Below are 16581 nucleotides of genomic sequence, written 5' to 3'. Positions count from 1 at the left end.
ATCACACTTCTGTGAAATCAAACTGTCCACTTAGGAAGCAACACTGATTGACAATAAATTTCACATGCTGTTGTGCAAATGGAATAGACAACAGGTGGAAATTATAGGCAATTAGCAAGACACCCCCAATAAAGGAGTGGTTCTGCAGGTGGGGACCACAGACCACTTCTCAGTTCCTATGCTTCCTGGCTGATGTTTTGGTCACTTTTGAATGCTGGCGGTGCTTTCACTCTATTGGTAGCATGAGACGGAGTCTACAACCCACACAAGTGGCTCAGGTAGTGGAGCTCATCCAGGATGGCATATCAATGCGAGCTGTGGCAAGAAGGTTTGCTGTGTCTGTCAGCGTAGTGTCCAGAGCATGGAGGCGCTACCAGGAGACAGGCCAGTACATCAGGAGACGTGGAGGAGGCCGTAGGAGGGCAACAACCCAGCAGCAGGACCTCCAGCAGGCCACAAATGTGCATGTGTCTGCTCAAACGGTCAGAAACAAGACTCCATGAGGGTGGTATGAGGGCCCGACGTCCACAGGTGGGGGTTGTGCTTACAGCCCAACACCGTGCAGGACGTTTGGAAATTTGCCAGAGAACACCAAGATTGGCAAATTCGCCACTGGCGCCCTGTGCTCTTCACAGATGAAAGCAGGTTCACACTGAGCACATGTGACAGACGTGACAGAGTCTGTAGACGCCGTGGAGAACGTTCTGCTGCCTGCAACATCCTCCAGCATGACCGGTTTGGCGGTGGGTCAGTCATGGTGTGGGGTGGCATTTCTTTGGGGGGCCGTGCAGCCCTCCATGTGCTCGCCAGAGGTAGCCTGACTGCCATTAGGTACCGAGATGAGATCCTCAGACCCCTTGTGAGACCATATGCTAGTGCGGTTGGCCCTGGGTTCCTCCTAATGCAAGACAATGCTAGACCTCATGTGGCTGGAGTGTGTCAGCAGTTCCTGCAAGAGGTAGGCATTGATGCTATGGACTGGCCCGCCCGTTCCCTAGACCTGAATCCAATTGAGCACATCTGGGACATCATGTCTCGCTCCATCCACCAACGCCACGTTGCACCACAGACTGTCCAGGAGTTGGCGGATGCTTTAGTCCAGGTCTGGGAGGAGATCCCTCAGGAGACCATCCGCCACCTCATCAGGAGCATGCCCAGGCGTTGTAGGGAGGTCATACAGGCACGTGGAGGCCACAAACACTACTGAGCCTCATTTTGACTTGTTTTAAGGACATTACATCAAAGTTGGATCAGCCTGTAGTGTGGTTTTCCACTTTAATTTTGAGTGTGACTCCAAATCCAGACCTCCATGGGTTGATAAATTGGATTTCCATTGATTATTTGTGTGATTTTGTTGTCAGCACATTCAACTATGTAAAGAAAAAAGTATTTAATAAGATTATTTCTTTCATTCAGATCTAGGATGTGTTGTTTAAGTGTTCCCTTTATTTTTTTGAGCAGTATATTTTGAATATTTATCAACATTGCATCACATATGCTACTGCTATTATCTGTCACTTTATTCCTAGTTATATGTACACTACCGGTCAAAAGTTTTATAACACCTACTCATTCAAGGGTTTTTCTTTATTTTTACTATTTTATACATTGTCGAATAATAGTGAAGACATCAAAACTATGAAATAACACATATGGAATCATGAAGTAACCAAAAAAAGTGTTAAGCAAATCAAAATATATTTTATATTTGAGATTTTTCAAATAGCCACCCTTTGCCTTGATGACAGCTTTGCACACTGTTGGCATTCTCTCAACCACCTTCATGAGGTAGTCACCTGGAATAAAAAAGATGCTAAAATGTGCGGTTTTGTGGACACAACACAATGCCACAGATTTTTTACGTTTTGAGGGAGTGTGCAATTGGCATGCAGACAATTATCTGCATTATTGCCAGATAATTGAATGTTAATTTCTCTATCATAAGCTGCCTCCAATGTTGTTTTAGAGAATTTGACATACGTCCAACCGGCCTCACAACCGTAGACCACGTGTAACCACTTTAGCCCAGGACCTCCACATCTGGCTTCTTCACCTGTGGGATCGTCTGAGACCAGCCACCCGGACAGCTGATGAAACTGTGGGTTTGCAGAACCTCAGGATTAATGCACTAACTGTCAGAAACTGTCTCAAGGAAGCTCATCTGCGTGCTAGTCATCCTCACCAGGGCCTTGACCTGACTGCAGTTTGGCACGTAACCGACTTCAGTGAGAAATGCTCACCTTCGATGACCACTGGCACGCTGGAGAAGTGTGCTCCTCACTCCTCACGGATGAATCCCGGTTTCAACTGTACCGGGCAGATGGCAGACAGCATGAATGGCGTCGTGTGGGCAAGCGGTTTGCTGATACCAACGTTGTGAACAATGAACACAATTGCATTTTATTGTTTGCAATTTGAATGCACAGCGATACCGTGATGAGGTCTTAAGGCCCATTGTCGTGCCATTCATCCCCCGCCATCGCTTCATGTTCCAGCATGATAACGCACGGCCCCATGTCGCAAGGATCTGTACACAATTCCTGGATGCTGAAAATGTCCCAGTTCTTCCATGACCTGCATACTCACCAGACATGTCACTCATTGAGCATGTTTGGGATGCTCTGGATCGACTTGTATGACAGCATGTTCCAGTTCCCGACAATATCCAGTAAATTTCGCACAGCCATTGAAAAGGAGTGGGACAACATACCACAGGCCACAATCGACATCCTGATCAACTCGATGCGAAGGAGATGTGTCGCGCTGCATGAGGAAAATGGTGGTCACACCAGATACTGACTGGTTTTCTGATCCACGCACCTACCTTTTTTTAAGGTATCCGTGACCAATAGATGCATATCTGTATTCCCAGTCATCTGAAATCCATAGATTAGGGCCTAATGAATGTATTTCAATTGACTGATTTCCTTACATGAACTACAATTCAGTAAAATCTTTGAAATTGTTGCATGTTGCGTTTATATTTTTGTTCAGTGTAAATATCTGCCTGAATTACCTCTTACCCCTGCAAGTCGACTTGGTACTGGTACCCCGTGTATATAGCCAAGTCATTGTTATTGCTTTTATGTGTTGTATTTTTATATTTCTTTCCCCACCCCCCTCTCTGCATTGTTGGGAAGTGCCCGTAAATACACATTTCACTGTTAATCTTAACCTGTTTGTTTACGAAGCATGTGAAGAATAAAATGTGCGGGTTTTTATTTTGAAGTTTTCTTCATTACCATACAAATTGACGTCATTGTTTGTGCTGCCTGCAGAATACTAGTTTGTCTTTCAAAACAATATGGTCCAAATTCTCAGACATAGGTTAGAAATGTAACGAACTAACTTGCTTTGTTTGTACTAGCTAGTCTTCTCATGTGAACTGCATACTTTAGATGTAGCTAGCTTAGAAAAATCATGATTTAGTTTGCATTAAACAAAGCTGCTTGCTAGCTGATTAACTTTCTACCGATCAGGTTTAACTATAGTAGCGAGTTGTAGATTGTACGGAACTGTATGGCTAGCTATGCGCTTGGCTTTTGCTATTAAAAGCAACGACAGCTACAAAAGTTGTACTTTGACTGGTAAATTCCGTTGTCTTGACATGGCAAGCAACGCGAGGTAGCATTGCAGAGTACGGCTCGACGTTGGACTAAATTTACGTCACCCCTGTGGACCTGTCTGTGATGATCCCACAAGCCAGGTAACGTATGTTGTTTCTAAATCGTTTTGTGGCGAATGCAATGCGCTTATGGAATGTTTGCCTGAATCCTGGATTGTCGTCAGTTTTTTTAATATCAGCAATCTGTTGTGTGTGTTACAGGTGTGTGATGGGCTCCTGGCAGCCAGTTGCTAATCTAAGGGACTATGTTTCCCAGCATCCTCCTGGGGTCACCTTCTTCCTCTGTGTGCTGACCCTTGCCCTCACCTTCCTAAGCCTCGGGTCATACACGCACACACACCGCCTGCCCAATCCAGACACGCAGGTACAACATACATTACACACATAGTTTGGGCTTGGTGATATGGCCAAAATATCATATGATATTTTTCACATTTGACGGTATTTTATGTTTTTGACTAATAAAAGTGATAAATATTCACGACCCAATAGTGGTAATACATTAATTATAAGTGTTTTCAATGGGGCATTCACCATTCTGTTTGATTTATACATTTCCTGCACTTTTGTTATCATTTCCACACTGTGTCAAGTAGTGCTAAATAGGGCTGTATGACAGATATGGGCCAAAAATCTAGGCCTAGAGCAGTTTATTGGTGAACTGTTGATATTATGTAAATTATTATTGTAGTTCAACAATTAGAATATAGTGGGCAGCATTTTGAATACCTTGCTGTTTGAAAAGACAACAAAGGAATAAGCCGGGGAGTCATTATTTTGACAGGGTCGGAACCAAATTGATTGTCAGTGTTTTCTAGGGGACCCGATACGATGTAACAGTACATGTGTATTCTCCATAGAGAATGATAGAGGCCTCTAGTGGCCAACAGGCCATTTTAGCATGGGCAGCGCCGTTGAGGGCTTCCACCATTTTAAAGTAGTCAACTGGATAGGGATTCCTAAGGCGCTGCCCATGCTGTCACAGACTAATGGTACAGATATAAAGGACTCATCTGTATCTATCGCTATGGTATTCACTTCATGTAGTTAGCTAATATATTCATGCTTTGCCTATTCCTTGCTGATTTAGAAGATACCGTTGCACAAACAACATATTGATCTAGGCCTACCCCAGCACTGGTATCAGGCTGTATATTAGCAAGCTTTGTTTGCTCTGACTGATTACATTTAGCCATAGAGAATGATAGAGGCCTCTAGGGGCAAAAAGGCCATATTAGCATGGGCTGCACCATTGAGGGCTTCCACCATTTTAATGTAGTCAACTGGGTGGGAGCTCTGACTTCTTGTCCAACCGGGTCATCAGGAGGGATCAGCCAATCGTGAAGAAGAAAATTGACTACTTCAAAATGGAGATTTCTTCAATGGCACTGTCACAGATACAATGATGAGTCCTCTCTCTTTGCATTTAGCTAGCGATTAACATTAGTGGCTAATAGTGGGATTTGTTTTAGCCACAACTTGCTAAGAAAAAAAAGCTGTTTTTAGACATTAAGATACACAAACAAATAGTGTAATTATAGAAAGCAGCATCATTGTCACCCAACATCTTGTTGCGTCTGACCATGCAGACTGCAAAGTGAACGGCAAGTGAAGTGCTCGTGACTCCATGGTCGAGCAACAACTGCTCTCCTTGAGTGACAGTTGGCAGGGCTTGCTGTGGGAAGTGAGAGACAACTTGCAAGTAGCAAACGGAGTAAACTATAAAAACACACATTACACGCGCCAGAGTTGCGTATCACATTTAACAAACTAAACATTGAAATGCTGTTTTAAAAGGTAAAGTAAAAACCCAAACTGGTCCATGCATCAATACCGGTCTATAGTAAAATACTATGGTATACTGCCCAGCCATACACATTACACACAATGCCTGCCCAAGTGCCCAACTCTAACACTACAGTTACGCCACACTCACCGCTTGCCCAACCTTGACAAACCACAGATACAACACACACCAATAGGCGTGTGTGTTGTGGCTCAGTTGGTAGAGCATGGTGTGTGCAACGCCAGGGTTGTGGGTTCGATTCCCATGGGGGGCCAGTACAAAAACAAATGCATGAAATTAAAATGTATGAAATTAAATTAAATGTATGAAATGTATGCATTCACTACTGTAAGTCGCTCTGGATAAGAGCGTCTGCTAAATGACTAAAATGTAAATGTAAAATTCATGGTAACTTATACCATTATGCCGGAGGTTGGGGAACTGCCCCTTTACCTTGTTGTTCCTATACTTTTGTCCATACAGTAGAGCAGGCCTGGGCAATTCCAGTCCTCGGGGGCCTGATAGGTGTCACAATTTTCCCCCATCCCTAGCAAACACAGCTGATTTAAAGGAATTGCATTCTAAACTGAAGATCATGATTGGTTGATTATTGGAGTCAGTTGTGTTAGCTGGGGCAAAAGTGTGACACTGCTAGGTGTTGCAGAGCACATCTTTTGGATTTTGGCCCTGCTCAATGCATCTTGGACATGCAGGCCAAAAAATCCCTTAAGGGCTAGATGAGTGCAGACCACTAGATGTACAGAGAAATGGAAATGCATATTTTCATTCAAAGGACTGGAACCAGTTCCTGTCGTCGTTGGCCAACCTCCAGTTGTGTGCGAGAGCCAATGGTACAGCAATGGAGACGGTTTCCTCTCCTCCATTTGCGAAAGAGGAGGTATGTGGAACAGTATTGCTGAACTCCACCCAGAGCCCACCATCCATCACACAGTTGTCCCTTTGGGTGCCACTGGCTGTGATGGACAGCTCAGACATCCAATCCCTGAGCGACCTCTGCCTCCATGGAACGTTATTGGCCAGTCAGCTGGGACTCACAGGTCAGTTTTTGTCCTCGATAGTCAAATAGTGCACATTTCATGTTATGCTTAATTGGTTTTATATGATGAAACCATGCTTAATAATACATAAATGAGAATTATGTGCCATGGTGAAATAACTATACAGTAGCAGCAGTAAAGGTTGAAATTGTCTCTGTCTCCTCAGGTAACGAGGCTGTAAACGTGACACTGATGTTCTCCTCTCCATCTGTGGGGGGCAACTCGCACGCCTGCCTTAGCGTCAGCGCACCTACACACATCCTACCTCCGGCCCTGTGAGTCACACACACACACACACATACCTAGTCTTCCATATACTGGTTCATTCACCTGTTGCATACAGCTCTGTACAGAGTGCCTAGATGGCACTTCTGCCTTATCTCCTCTGGAGTGTCTCTGCGTAAAGTCTAGTGTCTTCTGTAACGTGTGTATGTGTATGTATGTCCAGGCTGCCACCTATGTGCCCTGCCAATGAAGGGACATCCTCTCCTGTCAGAGCGATTGCAATGGAGATAAGCAGCCAGAAGCCCTCAGCGTCACAGTCTTGCTACAGTCTACAGTACACACCTGATCCTACACTCACCGCCATGCTAACACAGGTACACATACACACGACCCCACACTCACAGCCATGCTCTAAAATTTCAGTTGAGTCACAACCTACACACCGCCACGCTAACAGGTCAGGGATTCTTGAAAGTCGGGACAATCTTTGTCCGACAGGGAAATTTCATTTTAATAGTTGAAAAAATGTAGCTCATTTGATCTTAAAAAATACATTTAGGGGAATTTTATTATGGAAAGATTCGTTTTTGTAATTTTCCACATATTTTAACAGAGAAATGATCACATGTAGTTTCTTGCAATAGCCACCTCTGACTTTAAGGAATATTTCTCTCAAAACTGTGATTCCTATCAAATTTGTCAGGAGTTATGGTCAACTCCATCAGATTTATCTAAAATCATAAATGAATCCAAAATGACCAGGGTCAGCTATACCATGAGAACCGATTCATCTCCGGATGTTATCATTTATTTTGTAGTCCTTTTTTACCCCTTTTTCTCCCCAATTTCGTGGTATCCAATTGTCCCATCGCTGTAACTCCCGTACGGACTCAGGAGAGGCAAAGGTCGAGAACAGTGCGTCCTCCAAAACACAACCAACCAAGCTGCACTGCTTCTTGACACAATGCCCACTTAACCCGGAAGCCAGCCGCACCAATGTCTCGGAGAAAACACTGTACACCTGGCGACCGTGTCAGCGTGCATTGCGCACGGCCCGCCACAGGAGTCGCTAGACCGCGATGGGACAAGGACATCCCTGCCGGCCAAACCCTCCCCTAACCCGGATGACGCTGGGCCAATTGTGCGCCGCCCAATGGGTCTCCTGGTCGCGGCCGGCTGCGACAAGAGCCTGGACTCGAACCAGGATCTCCAGTGGCACAGCTAGCACTGCGAGGCAGTGCCTTAGACCACTGCACCACAAAAACTCACCCAAATAAATGTATTGCCCCGTTGGAAATTATAAATGGACTGTTTGAAAATGGGATGAGAAAAGAAATGTAAATCACATTTTTATTTGGTGTACCCCCGACGGCATTGAGCGTACCCCAGTTTGAGAATGCCTGGCCTCGGGAGGCAGTGCCTTAGACCACTGCACCACTCGGGAGGCATTTTCATCTCCTGATTAACTCTAGTGCAACAAGACCACCCATGGGCTGAAAAGTTCTGTACTTTTGATAGGTTTGCACAGCTATTTTCAGGTCTCTCCAGAGATGTTCGATCGGGTTTAAGTCCAGGCTCTGGCTAGGCCACTCAAGGACATTCAAAGACTTGTCCAGAAGCCACTCCTGCGTTGTCTTGGCTGTGTGCTTAGGGTTGTTGTCCTGTTGGAAGGTGAACCTTCGCCCCAGTTTGAGATCCTGAGCGCTCTGGAGCAGATTTTCATCAAGGATCTCTCTGTACTTTGCTCTGTTCATCTTTCTCTCGACCCTGACTAGGTCCTGCCGCCGAAAAACATCCCCACAACATGATGCTGCCACCACCATGCATCACCATAGGGATGGTGCCAGGTTTCCTCCAGACATGACACTTGGCATTCAGGGAATCTTGTTTCTCATGGTCTGAGAGTCTTTAGGTGCCTTTAGGCAAACTCCAAGCAGGCTGTCGTGCCTTTTACTGAGAAGTAGCTTCTGTCTGGCCACTCTACCATAAAGGCCTGATTAGTGCAGTGCTGCAGAGATGGAAGTTTCTCCCATCTCCACAGAGGAACTCTAGAGCTCCGTTAGAGTGACCATCGGGTTCTTGGTCACCTCCCTGACCAAGGCCCTTCTCCCCTGATTGCTCAGTTTGGCCGGGCGGTCAGCTCTAGGAAGAGCTTTGGTAGTTCCCAAACTTCTTCCATTTAAGAATGATGGAGGCCCTGTGTTCTTGGGGACCTTCGATGCTGCAGACATTTTTTTTAGTACCCTTCCCCAGATCTGTGCCTCAACACAATCCTGTCTCGGAGCTCTACGGACAATTCCTTCGACCTCATGGCTTGGTTTTTGCTCTGAAGTGCACTGTCAACTGTGGGACCTTATAGAGACAGGTGTGTGCCTTTCCAAATCATGTCCAATCACTTTAATGTACCATAGGTGGACTCCAACCAAGTTGTAGAAACATCTCAAGGATGATCAATGGAAACAGGATGCACCTGAGCTCAATTTCAAGTCTCATAGCAAAGGGTCTGAATACTTATGTAAATAAGGTATCGGTTTAGAATTTTTAATACATTTGCTAAATTGTCTAAACTGTTTTTGCTTCGTCATTATGGGATATTGTGTGTAGATTGATGGAAATGTTTTATTTAATCCATTTTAGAATAAGTCTGTAACGTAACCAAATGTGTAAAATGTCAAGGGGTCTGAACTTTATTTGAATTAGGGTTCAGAGTCAAAGCAACTTAGGAAAAACTAAATTGCTACTTTGAATACCACTTGAATAATGAGGAAAATAAGCAATTTTGTCAGATTTGTCTAATGTCAACTAGGCCTGAAAGACCTGATAGGATAGTCATATTTCGTTGGGAATTGTCAAATTTAATAATTTTCCATATTTTACTAATGTTTGTAGGTAACTTTAAGACAAAAATCTCGGTCTTGAGTTTCTGTTGTCAACTCTGTCTGTGGCTTGTGAACTCCGTCACTGATTGCTAACCCCCTTAAGAGGAAGAAATGTGTTCATTGTCCTGCGATATGCTTAAACTATTGAAGTGCTTGCTGTGCTTGACATAATGTTTGCTTTATAAATCTTGTTTTATGTTCTGAATCTAGAAAAACATGCCAAAATGCTAACGAAATTAGCCCTGGAGCATTATGCAATGATATAAAACAAAACAATGTTTGGAGATATGTATTATATATTGAACAAAAATATAAACCCAACATGCAACAATTTGGAAGATTTTACTGAGTTACAGTTCATACGATGGCAAGAAAAAGTATGTGAACCCTTTGGAATTACCTGGATTTCTGCATAAATTGGTCAAGAAATTTGATCTGATCTTCATCTAAGTCACAACAATAGACAAACACAGTCTGCTTAAACTAATAACACAAACAATTATATGTTTTCATGTCTTTATTGAACACACTGTGTAAACAGTCACAGTGCAGGGTGGAAAAAATGTGAATCCTTGGATTTAATAACTGCTTGACCCTCCTTTTGCAGCAATAACCTCAACGAAACGTTTTCTGTAGTTGCAGATCAAACTTGCACAACGGTCAGGAGGAATTTTGGACCATTCCTCTTTACAAAACTGTTTCAGTTCAGCAATGTTCTTGGGATGTCTGGTGTGAACTGCTCTCTTGAGGTCATGTCACAGCATCTCAATCGGGTTGAGGTCAGGACTCTGACTGGGCCACTCCAGAAGGCGTATTTTCTTCTGTTCAAGCCATTCTGTTGTTGATTTACTTCTGTGTTTTGGGTCATTGTCCTGTTGCATCACCCAACTTCTGTTGAGCTTCAATTGGCGGACCGATAGCCTAACATTCTCCTGCAAAATGTCTTGATAAACTTGGGAATTTTTCCGTCGACGATAGCAAGCTGTCTAGGCCCTGAGGCAGCAAAGCAGCCCCAAACCATGATGCTCCCTCCACCATACTTTACAGTTGGGATGAGGTTTTGATGTTGGTGTGCTGTGCCTTTTTTTCTCCACACATAGTGTTGTGTGTTCCTTCCAAACAACTCAACTGTAGTTTCATCTGTCCACAGAATATTTTGCCAGTAGTGCTGTGGAACATCCAGGTGCACTTTTGCAAACTTCAGATGTGCAGCCATGGTTTTTTTAGGACAGCAGTAGCTTCTTCCGTGGCATCCTTCCGTGTACACCATTCTTGTTTAGTGTCTTGCGTATCGTAGACTCGTCAGAGATGTTAGCATGTTCCAGAGATTTCTGTAAGTCTTTAGCTGACACTCTAGGATTATTCTTAACCTTATTGAGCATTCTGCGCTGTGCTCTTGCAGTCATCTTTGCAGGACGGCCACTCCTAGGGAGAGTAGCAACAGTGCTGAACTTTCTCCATTTATAGACAATTTGTCTTACCGTGGACGGATGAACATCAAGGCTTTTAGAGATACTTTTATAATCCTTTCCAGCTTTATGCAAGTCAACAATTCTTAATTTTAGGTCTTCTGATATCTCTTTTGTTCGAGGAATGGTTAACATCAGCTGCGTACACCCTCTAGCACCAGGATCAGTGCACTCTCAAGTGTTGTTTTTTGCCATCATTGTAAGCCTGCCACACTATACGATACATTTATTAAACATAAGAATGAGTGTGAGTTTTTGTCACAACCCGGCTCGTGGGAAGTGACAAAGCTCTTATAGGACCAGGGTACAAATAATAATATAATAATAAACAATAATTTTGCTCTTTATTTAACCATCGTACATATTAAACCTTATTTGTTCATCGAAAATTGTGAATAACTCACCACAGGTTAATGAGAAGGGTGTGCTTGAAAGGATGCACATAACTTTGCAATGTTGGGTTGTATTGGAGAGAGTCTGTCCTAAATCATTTCCCACAGTCTGTGCCTGTATTTAGTTTTCATGCTAATGAGAGCTGAGAATCCACTCTCTCTCATATGTACGTGGTTGCAAAGGGCATCAGTGTCTTAACAGTGTGATTTGCCAAGGCAGGATACTCTGAGCGCAGCCCAACTCAGAAATCTGGCAGTGGCTTCTGATTTAAATACAATTTTCACAGAACCGCTTGTTGCAATTTCGATGAGGCTCTCTTGTTCAGATATCGGTAAGTAGACTGGAGGCAGGGCATGAAAGGGATAACGAATCCAGTTCTTTGTGACATCCGTTTCGGGAAAGTACCTGCATAATTGCGCACCCAACTCACTCAGGTGCTTCGCTGTATCACATTTGACATTGTCCGTAAGCTTGAGTTCATTTGCACAAAAAAAATCATTATGATGGAAAGACCTGTGTGTTGTCCTTGTTAATGCAGACAGAGAAGAGCTCCAACTTCTTAATCATTGCCTCAATTTTGTCCCGCACATTGAATATAGTTGCGGAGAGTCCCTGTAATCCTAGATTCAGATCATTCAGGTGAGAAAAAACATCACCCAGATAGGCCAGTCGTGTGAGAAACTCGCCATCATGCAAGCGGTCAGACAAGTGGAAATTATGGTCAGTAAAGAGAACTTTAAGCTTGTCTCTCAATAAAAAAAAAGTGTCAATACTTTGCCCTTTGATAACCAGCACACTTCTGTCTGTTGTAAAAGCGTTACATGGTTGCTGCCCATAGTGCAGAAAATACACGAGAGTTCAGGGGCCTTGCTTTAACAAAGTTAGCCATTTTCAATGTAGTGTCCAAAACGTCTTTCAAGCTGTCAGGCATTCCTTTGGCAGCCAAGCATTACCTCCACTATGTCTCCCAGTCATGGCTTTTGCACCATCAGTACAGATACCAACATGAGCAGCAGCTACGTTTGGCTACATATGGACCTTTAGTGGAATTCCCTCTATAGAGTAATGGTTCATGTGATTGGACGTTAATTATTTGACTAGGCTACCTGTATTTGACATTGTTGTTATTTCGCTGAACACTAGATGGTTTAATTTTATTTGGCAGTGAAACAAGGCTACTCAGGCGAGGGGAAAAAAAACTCACCCAAATGTATTGCCCCGTTGGAAATTATAAATGGACTGTTTGAAAATGGGATGAGAAAAGAAATGTAAATCACATTTTTATTTGGTGTACCCCCGACGGCATTGAGCGTACCCCAGTTTGAGAATGCCTGGCCTAGGGGTTCATCCAACCTACACTGTGACTGTTTAAATAATGTATTCAATATAGACAAGAAAAATACAATAATTTGTTTAAACACACTGTCTTTTGTCGTGACTTAGATGATCAGATCAAATTTGATTACATTTATGCAGAAGTCCAGGTAATTCCAAAGGGTTCACATACTTTTTCTTGCCACTGTATAAGGAAATCAGTCAATTGAAATAAATAAATTAGGCCCTAATCTATGGATTTCACATGACTGGGCAGGGGTGCAGCTATGGGTGGGCCTGGGAGGGCATATGGTGTATTTGGAAAGTATTCAGACCCCTGGACTTCTTCCACATTTTGTCATGTTACAGCCTTATTGTAAAATGTATTTAATTGTTTTCCCCCCCTCGATATACACACACAATACCCCATAATGACAAACCAAAAAACTGGTTTTTAGAAATGTTTGCAAATGTATAAAATGTAAAAAAAAAAAAAATACCTTATTTACAGAAGTATTCAGACCCGAAATTAGCTCAGGTGCATCCTGTTTCCAATGATCATCCTTGATGTTTCTACAACTTGATTGGAGTCCACCTGTGGTAAATTCAATTGATTGGACATGATTTGGAAAGGCATACACCTGTCTATATAAGGTCCCACAGTTGACAGTGCATGTCAGAGAAAAAACTAAGCCATGAGGTCGAAGGAATTGTTCAGAAAACCCAGACAGGATTGTGTCGACGCACAGATCTGGGGAAGGGTACCAACAAAATGTCTGCGGCATTGAAGGTCCCCAAGAACACAGTGGCCTTCGTCATTCTTAAATGGAAGAAGTTAGGAATCACTAAGACTCTTCCTAGAGCTGGCCGCCTGGCCAAATTGAGCAATCGGGGAAGAAGGGCCTTGGTCAGGGAGGTGACCGAGAACCCAATGGTCACTCTGACAGAGCTCCAGAATTCCTCTGTGGAGATGGGAGAACCTTTGTTCTATAAAAATGTATATTTCAAATGTTAATATTTGAAAAAAAGTTGATGGTTCCGCCTTTCAATAATCCCTGAGATACAAACACATGCTGTCAAAGGTACACACACACACTGCCCTAGGTCAGTCCCTAAACTTGTGTAATTCTGCAGGAGGAGCTGGGCCTGGCGAGTAGGCATCTGATCCAGGTGAGTGTGTGTCTACTGGGGGTGTGTGTGCTGCTCTGCTTCTCCGCCAGTCTCACACACTCACACGTACGGCGTTACCACAGCAACGGCCTGGAACTGCAAAGGGTTAGGTTTCTGATTAATATAACTAATATACAGTTAGTGGGTTGAAGTATTTACAGATCTGCAATCTAAGTGGCATGTTGTTTATGTGAGTGTTATTTAACTCAAGACGTTATCACTGCTTTCCCCCATGACAGGAGCCACTGATTGACTCCTGAACCAGTCTCCACCACACCATGCAGCTAGTACCCAGTAGAGAAGGAAGAAAGAGGGAGGATGGTTCAAATAAAGGACTCTTTCTGAGAGAGTGCTGCTTCTGCTGTTGGGATCAGAGTTTGATGGAGCATCTCATTTTCAACTGCTTAGCTGCTGTTGTTGATCTCAAACCATGCTCTGTCCACAAACATTGCCCTCTGGTCGACGTTTGATATTCTACCCTGTCATGTTATGACTGCAGGGCGAATGGGCACGTTATTAAATATTTACATTTTATTTAAACACGTTGCCACATCCTAAGGTGGTTTTATTCTGCTCAGGCCTCTTGGCACTTCCATCCATCTGAGCCGCCTGCAGCTGTTCATCCCAGTCCAGCTCCTCTCTCTGGAGTGTCCTCCCCACCACTGTCAACAAAAGTTGGAGTCACTGCCCATCTTCTGCAGCAGGCTGAAAAACCATCTCTTCATACTGCACCTTGATTCCAGTACTGTCTTCTCCATCTTATCACTTCTCCTACAAAGTTCACTTGTGGTGCAAACTTGTATTGAATCTTGCACAGTTTATTAGTTTAATAAATTATGGCACTTTTTGTACATAGTCCCCCCATTTTAGGGGACCAGAAGTATTGGGACAAATTCACTTGTGAACTAAAGTAGTCAAGTTTAGTATTTGGTCCCAAATTCCTAGCATGCAATGATTACATCAAGCTTGTTATTTTAATGTCTAATAGAAAATAATGGTAAATCATGTATTGTCATTTGATTCACTTATTGTAAATAAGAATAGAATATGTTTCTAAACATTTCTACATTAATGTGGATGCTACCATGATTATGGATAGTCTTGAATGAATCGTGAATATCATACCCCCCACAAAAAAATGCTAACCTCCCTTGTTATTGTAATGGTGAGAGGTTAGCATGTCTTGGGGGTATGATATTTTGTGCGCAACAAAAAACGCAAATGCACCCAACAGGTTTCTAGAGTCGCAAGCTTGATATAATCATTGCGTGCTAGGAATATGGGACCAAATACTAAACTTTTGACTACTTTAATACACATATACAGTAAGTGAATTTGACTCAATACCTTTGGTCCCCTAAAATGGGACTATGCACAAAAAGTGCTGTAATTTCCAAACGGTTCACCTGATATGGATGAGAATACCCTCAAATTAAAGCTGACAGTCTGCACTTTAACCTCATAGTCATTGTATCGTTTCAATTCCAAACTGCTTGAGTGCAGAGCCAAAACAAATAATTCACTGCCCCAATACCTTTGGAGCTCACTGTAGATGCAGATCTATCACAAAATGGTTGGTTTATGTCAATGGAAGACTGGAAGATGTAGGATTCCATCATACAGACACCATGACCTTAATGGGTCTGTAGTACTGGACTGAGACCCTGCCAACCTGATCATATTGTTGACCATGTGGCTATTGATCCATGGATGGGATCCCAGCAGTAGAGGTGAACCATTATTTTCACCCTAGCTCTTCAAGGTTAGTCACATAGGGGCCGATTCAGACTTAGGGAAGGAATGCCTTTTTTACACATTTTGATTTATGCACTTCAGTATTTGGTATTCAGACTTACCTCGTGCACGGTTTGTGGTTGTAGCTCTCTTGCGTGCACTGCATAAATATAATTCAATCCCAGAAAACACACCCACTGGGTTGCCAATGAACTTGATCAGTTAAATATATAATTCTGTTAATTTATCTAAAGCAGTCTCTTTAATTTGGACCTGTTTAATTTCAATTTGATTAGCACAACAGAATAATCTATGGAGAATGCTTTCAGAATGGAGATCAATGAAATATAGCCATTCAAATGTATGGATATTTATTTCCTTTTCAGAACCCATGCTTAGATTTAAAAACACTGATATTTCACAATGTATGTTTAGGGAAGTTTTCATCAGCCCTGAGCTACTTCATGGAAAAATAGGGTTTGGGGGGCCTTTACGCATTGACAGTCAATACTAGTGGCTAATATTTAACATGACAGAAATAGGAGGAAACAGAAAGTCGGGGCATATAATTAAAAACTTTTGAGAGTGCCCAAAGGTTAAATTTGGTGCGACTGTCATTGTGCAATGCTTTACATCATCATCACATGCTCTAGGCTGCAGTACCCATTTGGTTATGTCTCCAAGTTTAATCAATGCAAGGTAAAAGGCCATACAATAAAATAAAAAAATGCACAATGGCACAGCATTTTATTCTTCACTGTGGGAAAGGGGTGGAAATGCTTGTCATGTTGATATGCTTTTTGCATATTAAACATTCTAGTTTGAATACTGAGAATGCGTCATGCTTTGCATACTCAAACAGCCTACTATTTAGGGCGCAGGTATGGGTGTTTGGACATGGCCAGTAAGTTTTTCCACTTGGAACCGA

At 42.9% G+C, this 16581-nt stretch overlaps 1 protein-coding gene across 2 annotated transcripts; it reads left to right on the top strand.

Moving 5' to 3' along the window:
* Positions 1–3260: 3260 nt before the first annotated feature.
* zgc:158398 (TMEM219 domain-containing protein) lies at positions 3261–16479 on the top strand. 2 transcript variants are annotated; one of them, XM_014170720.2, is made up of 7 exons: positions 3261–3706; positions 3827–3989; positions 6205–6469; positions 6636–6744; positions 6918–7068; positions 13884–13919; positions 14159–16479. In XM_014170720.2, exons 1-7 carry the CDS (start codon positions 3690–3692, stop codon positions 14177–14179), a joined length of 762 nt encoding a protein of 253 aa, XP_014026195.1. In that variant the 5' UTR covers positions 3261–3689; the 3' UTR covers positions 14180–16479. The 2 variants fall into 2 exon arrangements, with proteins under 2 accessions (XP_014026195.1, XP_014026194.2); XM_014170719.2 differs by having other exon boundaries at positions 13884–14024.
* Positions 16480–16581: the final 102 nt, after the last annotated feature.

The sequence above is a fragment of the Salmo salar genome, chromosome ssa24, assembly GCF_905237065.1.
Source record: "Salmo salar chromosome ssa24, Ssal_v3.1, whole genome shotgun sequence".
In the NCBI taxonomy this organism is placed as follows: Eukaryota; Metazoa; Chordata; class Actinopteri; order Salmoniformes; family Salmonidae; genus Salmo; species Salmo salar.
The sequence above is the reverse complement of the archived record's forward strand: the minus strand, read 5'-3'. Positions and strand labels throughout refer to the sequence as shown.

What these genes read in the sequence shown, in the direction of transcription:
- zgc:158398 (XM_014170719.2), top strand. An exon ending in TGCCCAATCCAGACACGCAG is followed by an intron (nt 3,990 to 6,204) that starts GTACAACATACA and finishes TTTCATTCAAAG; the next exon opens with GACTGGAACCAGTTCCTGTC. An exon ending in CACATCCTACCTCCGGCCCT is followed by an intron (nt 6,745 to 6,917) that starts GTGAGTCACACA and finishes ATGTATGTCCAG; the next exon opens with GCTGCCACCTATGTGCCCTG.